The sequence below is a fragment of the Geotrypetes seraphini genome, chromosome 19, assembly GCF_902459505.1.
Source record: "Geotrypetes seraphini chromosome 19, aGeoSer1.1, whole genome shotgun sequence".
Taxonomy (NCBI): Eukaryota; Metazoa; Chordata; class Amphibia; order Gymnophiona; family Dermophiidae; genus Geotrypetes; species Geotrypetes seraphini.
Genome location: NC_047102.1, coordinates 287,233 through 295,424, shown reverse-complemented (window position 1 = coordinate 295,424; position 8,192 = coordinate 287,233). Strand labels below are relative to the sequence as shown.

The 8,192-nt window shown below is 41.7% G+C and overlaps 1 protein-coding gene across 1 annotated transcript in view; it reads left to right on the top strand.

The window, feature by feature from the left end:
- Nucleotides 1-766: 766 nt before the first annotated feature.
- KIAA1549L (KIAA1549 like) overlaps nucleotides 767-8,192 on the top strand; it is a 59,467-nt gene continuing 52,041 nt past the window's right edge. The window contains exons 1-2 of the mRNA XM_033927922.1: nucleotides 767-2,780; nucleotides 7,757-7,890. Of these exons, the coding sequence (XP_033783813.1) occupies nucleotides 2,183-2,780; nucleotides 7,757-7,890 (732 nt within the window). The 5' untranslated portion in view covers nucleotides 767-2,182. The remainder of the gene's footprint in view (nucleotides 2,781-7,756; nucleotides 7,891-8,192) is intronic.

The following is an 8,192-nucleotide window of genomic DNA, read 5'->3' as shown; positions in this document are numbered from 1 at the left end:
ATCATCACCATCATCACCACCTTCATTTTCTTCTGAGGCCAATGTGCCTTTTCTAGCTATATCATTTGACCAGCAACGTAGTCAAAATACTATGAAACCATTCCCCATACTTCCTTTTAGGAGCCATTTTAATGTGACATTGTCTAGTATGGATATAACAGAAGTGAGAACTGCCACAGACACCCATCCTATGAGTTCACCGGTGATGGCTTCCAGTACAACAGAAAGAAGAAACTTATCCATATAGTCTAAGCCTGTGCATTGGAAAATAAATCAGTTTAACTACTCTTCCATTTTATCACCGATTTCTAGGCCAGTGCTGCTTCCTCACTCAGCAGGTGGTTTTTTCTTTCTTATTTGTAGCTCATTCAGAGCCTGTATTCCTCTTTACCCAAAGCAATAAACACTTTTCAGAAACCAAACCCACCAGTGAGCCTCTTCTGTTTCTCCACCAATTTCCAAGATGACTTCCACAGTTCCCCGTAAGACAGGTTAGATGTTTTCATCAAGCACTCTGTCTTCTACAACAGCTGTTTCACCATCTGCATCTGAGAAGACACCAGAGATTTCTTCAACAGGTCATTCCATTAATGTGTCTTTGCCAGTTCAGAGGTTTGGACTCTTAATAATGCATCTCCTAAGATCTCAGTCATAGATGATTCCCACTTTGACTCAATGGATGCAGTTTACGCAGCCTCAGCCAGCCATACTCTCAGGCCAGCAACTGTAGATAAAGTGTCTCCTCTGGCGCTTTATTCACTAGCAAATGGTCAACAGCTCTCAGCTATCTCTAAACTAAGGTTTATTACTGAGTTTCCTTATTCACAGCCAGCTGATTGGATTTCATCAGTTTCTTCAAAAAGAACAATAACACAAATGTCATCTGGTTTATTTTCAGTAACAGAAAGCACTGGTGTTTCTAGTGCAGGGCTGTTGAAATCTTTAATGACTGGTATTCCTAGCCATGTATCATCTCAAATAAACCAGGCAGTTGCAGATGAGAGCATGAAAGCCACAAGTGGGATTTCTGAGACAGCGAGCAAAGAAGACAGAACAGGTCCCAGTTTTAAAGGTACTGAACATTTTTCTGTCACCCAGTCCAGTGATGGCTTTCTATCTATGCAGTATACAAATTTACCATCATCTCCCAACAGTCCTACGGAGAGGAGTAAAGGCATTATATACAGAAACAGACCTGAAATTGTAGTTTCAGAGAGAACTATATTATCTCTATCAGCAGCTAAAGGTAACCAGAAACATCTACCAGCATCAGTATATCCGAGACCAATTCCTTGTTGAGAACTGTGCCATACAAGAGTAATTCAAGAACCTTAAAAGATGTACAAACTGTGCTCGGCACTGCATCTTATCCTTTCCTGGATGTCCTGGAGAGTGATAGAATTTCCTATTCTGAGAAATTGACTAGCTCTCAGTATTCACACACTGCTTTAACCACATCAGCTATGCCCCAGTCCACAGGCAAACCTGGCATTTCTAAAAATGCAATTGAATTGGAGACTGTTAGAACCAGGGCTTTTTCCACCAGAAGTTACGATGCATTATCCAGTCCTTATGTGCTCAGAAGCAAAGGTATATCGACAGATCAGAAAACTAGTAATGTTTCCAACGCTCACCTAATATTTTTCTTCATTACCAAAAGTCCAGATATTTTAAGTTCATTGTCATCAACTGGCTTAACACTTATTGTCAAAATACAGGATGCCTTAACAGATAAAAGTATAACAGCTTCTGAATTTAACAAGATTGTATTTTCTGTTATGAGCTCTAATTCTTCATCCCCAATTCAAACAGCTCAAGCTACTTCTGAAAACACAACTTTACTACTAACTCCCTCTGAATTGCAAACGTTTTCTCAGGTCCCTGCCAGTGTAAGAGCTGCGAGCAACAATGAGCAAACCGTTTCTTCTTCTCCAACAGCCTCAGGGGCAATGGGGAGGTCTAGTTCTGTACATATTTCTGCAGTACTAGAGTTTATCACTATATCTTCCAAACCAAGCAGCCATTTGCCTCAAGATGATACCCAAACATCAGTAGTACTGCATTCTGGTAAGAAAGGTGGAGATACAGCAAATGAAGTTCCTAAAGTCTCCCTATTGCACATAAATATCATCAGCCCTTTGCAATCAAGCAAACTTCCATCCATCCATCACCAGCGCAATTTATGTCTTCTGTTTTACTAATGAAAACCTTAACCTCTTCTGTCATTACAGTGACCCCTCTACTATTTCCTGGTGGACTCCCAACGGCAGCCAGCTCATCTCCTCCTTCACCAGTGCTTTCTTTCACCTCCATTTCCAGTAGAACTGAAAGTACATCATCAGACTTTGTGACACATTTTATTAACAGCACGTTGCTGTCTACTTTACCCAGAGATAAAAATGTGACAAAAGCAACATCTACGTTTCAGAACCAAACAGCACATACAGCTACTATTTTAGCAACAGTTAAACCACCCTCTAGTACACTTTCAACTACTACATCCAGAGGGAAACCAGTAACACAAACACCAGCTAAGATAGAAACCACAGTCATTACCACCAATAAACCCACATGGCCAGAATTGGCAACATCATCAACTTCATTTCCACCAAAGATTACACCAGCTTGGACATCTATTACAGCATCAGTAAAAACGACAAGACTTCCTGTTATACTCTTGGCAAATATGACTGCTGTACTTACGACAACTCTAGTATCTACTACTTTGATGTCAACTCCCTTGGAATGTCAACTTTCAGAGAATCTTCTGGTGAAAACAGGTATGAGCAACCTTGTATACCTAAACTTTGATTTTAAAAAATTCTTATATTTTCCATTTCTCGTGAAAAAAATGTTGAAATAGTAAACAGGGTATTTGTTGTAGGCTAAATACTATAAAAGTAGCTCCACTTAGTACACTGGCTGCTGTATTCACATACTAACAACAACAAAAACAAAGACCTACATTTGCAATGGAGAAGTAGCCTAATAGGGGAACTGGGCTCGATTCCCACTGTGGCTCCTTCTCTCTTTGGACAAAGTCACTTAACCCTTCATTGCCCAAGGTACAAAATAAATACCTGTAATATAATATGTAAACTGTTTTGATTGTAACCACAGAGAAGCCCCTCCACTCTCCTTTTCCGATATATGATGTGATATAAATGACTCCAAGATATACAGAGGAGGCAGATCTCTCTCAGTTGAGAGGATCTTCTGGAACAAGGGGTCATAGATTAAGGGTGAAAGGAAAGGCTGATGTTAAACATGCCTTTGACAAGGTACCCCATGAACGCCTACTTTGGAAACTGAAGAACCATGGAGTGGAAGGAGACGTACATAGATGGATCAGAAACTGGTTGGCGGGCAGGAAACATAGGGTAGGAGTAAAGGGCCACTACTCGGACTGGAGGAGGGTCATGAGTGGTGTCCCGCAGGGCTCGGTGCTCAGGCCTCTGCTATTTAATATATTCATAAATGATCTAGAAACAGGGACGAAGTGTGAGATAATAAAATTTGCGGATGACACCAAACTATTTAGTGGAACTCGGACTAAAGAGGACTGCGAAGAATTGCAAAGGGACTTGAACAAACTAGGGGAATGGGTGATGAGATGGCAGATGAAGTTCAATGTTGAGAAATGTAAAGTATTACATGTGGGAAGCAGAAACCCGAGGTACAACTACACGATGGGAAGGATGTTATTAAATGAGAGTACCCAAGAAAGGGACTTGGGGTAATGGTGGACATGACAATGAAGCCAATGGCACAGTGCGCAGCGGCCGCTAAGAGAGCGAATAGAATGCTAGGTATAGTCAAGAAAGTTATTACTACCAGAATGAAAGAAGTTATCCTGCCGTTGTATTGGGCGATGGTGCGTCCGCATCTAGAGTACTGCGTCCAATATTGGTTGCCTACCTTAAGAAGGATATGGCGTTACTTGAGAGAGTTCAGAGGAGAGTGACACGTCTGATAAAAGGGATGGAAAACATTTCAAACGCTGAGAGATTGGAGAAACTGGGACTCTTTTCCCTGGAGAAGAGGAGACTTAGAGGGGATATGATAGAGACTTACAAGATCATGAAGGGCTTAGAGAGAGTAGAGAGGGACAGATTCTTCAAACTTTCAAAAAATAAAAGACCAAGAGGGCATTCGGAAAAGTTGAAAGGGGACAGATTCAAAACAAATGCTAGAAAGTTCTTCTTTACCCAATGTGTGGTGGACACCTGGAATGCGCTTCCAGAGGGCGTAATAGGGCAGAGTATAGTACTGGGATTCAAGAAAGGATTGGACAATTTCCTGCTGGAAAAGGGGATAGGGGGGTATAGATAGAGGATTACTGCACAGGTCCTGGACCTGTTGGGCCGCCGCATGAGCCAACTGCTGGGCACGATGGATCTCAGGTCTGACCCAGCGGAGGCATTGCTTATGTTCTTATCCAGTGGCCCAGCGTGGAAGTTTAGAAGGATGTTCAAATCCTGCTGGCCTAGTGAGAAGAGCTCTGCTGCCCCAGATGGCAGAAGGTGGAGCTTGGGGCCTGTTCATCGGCTGTGTCATCTACTTCGAGATCGTCTGTGGGACCCACTTGTTCTAGGTCCCTTCTCTTTCCACCTGTGCACTGAATTTGAACTACTTCTCTGAGTGGGTTTTTTGTTTGGACATTTTGATCATGTTTTTGAGGCTGTCCTTGGCATATGTTTTGCTGAGATATTAGTTAATGGTGGTGTATGATTGGGAGCAATGGCTAGTGTATGCTTGGGGCAGGCATACTGTAGGGTGACACACTTTGAATGTGTTATGGGTGCCGGGAGATGATTCCTTCTTTCAAGTCTGGTGGGAAATTGTTAGATTCCCACTAGTTGGGGGGGGGGGAGGGGGATTGGGTTTCTGGGGAATGTCTGTGTTGTTTTAATCTCTACATCATAACATAATGGGTCAGACCAATGGTCCATCAAGCCCAGTAGCCCGTTCTCACAGTGGCCAATCCAGGTCACCAGTACTCGACTAAAACCCAAGGAGTAGCAATATTCCATGCTACAGATCCAGGGCAAGCAGTGGCTTTTTCCATGTCATTCTCAATAACAGACTATGGACTTTTCCTCCAGGAAATTGTCCAAACCTTTCTTAAAACCAGCTGCGCTATCCACTCTTACCACAATGCATTTCAGCCCTTAACTATTCTCTGAGTGAAAAAAATCTCCTTCTATTGGTTATTACAGTATTTTCCTGTAACTTCATTGAGTGTCCCCTAGTCTTTGTAATTTTTGATGCAGTGAGAAATCGATCCACTTGAACCCGTTCTACTCCACTCAGGATTTTGTAGACTTCAATCATATCTCCCCTCAGCCGTCTCCGTCTCTTTTCCAAGCTGAAGATCCCTAACCTTTTTAGTCTTTCCTCATACGAGAGGAGTTTCATCCACTTTATCATCTTGGTCGCTCTTCTTTGAACCTTTTCTAGCACCACTATATCTTTCTTGAGATAAGGAGACCAGAATTGAACACAATACTCCAGATGAGGTTGCAACATGGAGCGATACAGGGACATTATAACATTCTTAGTCTTGTTAACAATCCCTTTTTTAATAATTCCTAGCATCCTGTTTGCTATTTTGGCCACCGCACATTGGGCAGAGGTTTCATCGTATTGTCTACGATGACACCCAGATCCTTTTCTTGGGCGCTAATCCCCAAGGTGGACCCTAGCATCCGGTAACTGTGATTCAGGTTATTCTTCCCAATGTGCATCACTTTGCATTTGTCAACATTAAATTTCATCTACCATTTGGATGCCCAGTCTTCCAATTTCCTAAGGTCTACCTGCAATTTTTCACAATCCATATGCATTTTAACAACTTTGAACAGTTTAGTGTCATCTGCAAATTTAATCACCCTACTCGTTATTCCAATTTCCAGATCATTTATAAATAAGTTAAATAGCACCTATAATGTCCCTGGGCTTAATTCTCCCAGTAAGTGCTCTGCTCTCTATTGGGAGCTAGGGTGTATCAGGGCATCTGTATGCCTGGTTCAGAAAAACCACCTTCTGCAAAGTCATGAATGCTTAATGAGGGATTCTAGGTTCCCAGTATCTTATTGGGCCTCTAGTTGGCTCTTCTAAAAAGGGAGGGGTGGGTATTATTTTTGCCAGAAGTTTGCAGGTAGAAGTGTAGAAAGTGGTGCAGGACACACAGGGGAGATATCTTATCTTGGTGGCTCTCCTTAATGGAATTATATACTCTTTGGTTAATGTGTATGCCCCATACGAAGGTCAGGGAGCCTCCTCCAAACATTGCTACCCATTATTCTCCATCATGATGAGAGGTCCCTTATAGTTGGGGGGGGGGGGTAATTTTAATCTGACTGCAATCCCTTCTTTAGATAACTTGGGAAGGGCAGGGAGTTATGAGAAAAGGGATAGAAAAATTCTTCTTAGACCCCAAATAATTAGCGGGAGGTTGTCCTAGGAAAACAAGGGACTTAAATTAACAAAAGCAAGGAAATTAAATTCAATCTCATGGCATTAACGGTAATAGCTCCTCTCTATATATCTACCAACTATCTTAACGCTTAGAGATATTTTTTAAGTCCAAAAAAGTCCTTAAATGATCCGGAACGAAAAAAGTATATTTCAATCCTGCGTACTTAATTTTACATTTATATGGGTATGCCAAATGAAAATTGGCCCCCAAATCTTTTGTTTCCTGCCTTATTGCAAGAAAAAGCTTCCTTCTTGCTTGGGTTTCCTTGTTGACATAAGAACATAAGCAATGCCTCCACTGAGTCAGACCCAAGGTCCAGCAGTCCGCTCACGCGGCAGCCCAACAGGTCCAGGACCTGCGCAGTAGCCCCCTATCTATACCCCTCTATCCCTTTCTTCAGCAGGAAATTGTCCAGTCCTTTCTTGAACTCCAGTACCGTACTCTGTCCTATTAGGTCCTCTGGAAGCACATTCCAGGTGTCCACCACCCGCTGAGTAAAGAAAAACTTCCTAGCATTTGTTTTGAAGTTTTTCTTTACTCAGCGGGTTAGTGCTTGACGTCAGGATATATCCAAACACGTTGTTCCAAGAAGGGAGTTTGTACTTTTCTAAAATACATTCTCATTACGGCATTGAGGTCTTGTGTAAAAACTAATGAGATAAGTAAAGTGGCCCTCTCATCAACTGTTGATAACGTTGTCTCCAAAATCTGAGAAATATTACCAAGATCCATTGAAGCCTCTGAATTTCCCAATTTATTGCTTCTGCTTCAGTCCCTCTTTTCTTTACAGGACTAGGTAAATAGTAAATTTTATTTAACGGAGGAATACTATGTACAGCTTTTAAACATGGCGATTTCCTTGAGTTGGACCGCAGATGGTGACAATTTGCATCTTGTGACTTGTCCCGATTCGTTTCTCTGTTCTAGCTTCTCCTCTTGCCCTTATTGTTTTGGACTGACTTGGGGAGAGTGGGATTGTTTCTTGTTTCACCTGGAAGGTTTGGGGGTGGGGAGGGGGTGCTCTGTGTGGGACAGAGTTTACTGTTTTGCTGATACACATTCGGTGGCCTTTTGCACTGATTTGGACGATTTGGACTTATTTTCTCTGCTTTACCTGTTAATAAAACTATTTTTCAAGTCCCCAAAAAATTTCCATTGTGTGATTTTGTAGCAAGACACTAAGTGAGTGACCCTGATCCTTCAGTTTCTTTGCCATCAGAGATCAAGATCTTCAGCTGGAAAAGTCTAACCGTATAAACCCTTTTGCTTCTTTAGTTCTAGTCATGACTCAAAGTCACTTGAAGATTTGTGACCAGTTTAAAGAGAACATAACACATGGACTCAGCCAGGCGTTGCGACAAGCATTCCACTCAAGGGTACAAGTTGAAGCAAACAGCTGTACGGATATTGTAAGTTGAAAAAACAGAGAAGGTAACGTTTTTGTCTCTTATTCTTTTTGTGAAAATGAGTTTGGCTGCATTGGGTAAAAGGTATTTGGCAAGTCAAACAAAAATCTAATCGTTTGTCTAAATGGTGTTTTCTAGAAGCAGCAAAAAAAAAAAAAAAAAAAGAGATGAACGCATAATAAACACCTAGAAACAGATATCTCCACAATCATATCAACACTAGAGGCTCAATATTCAGCTGATGCGGCAAGCAGTTTTTAAAATGTTGGTTTCAACTTTTATAAATTACCTGCGTTCATTGCCAC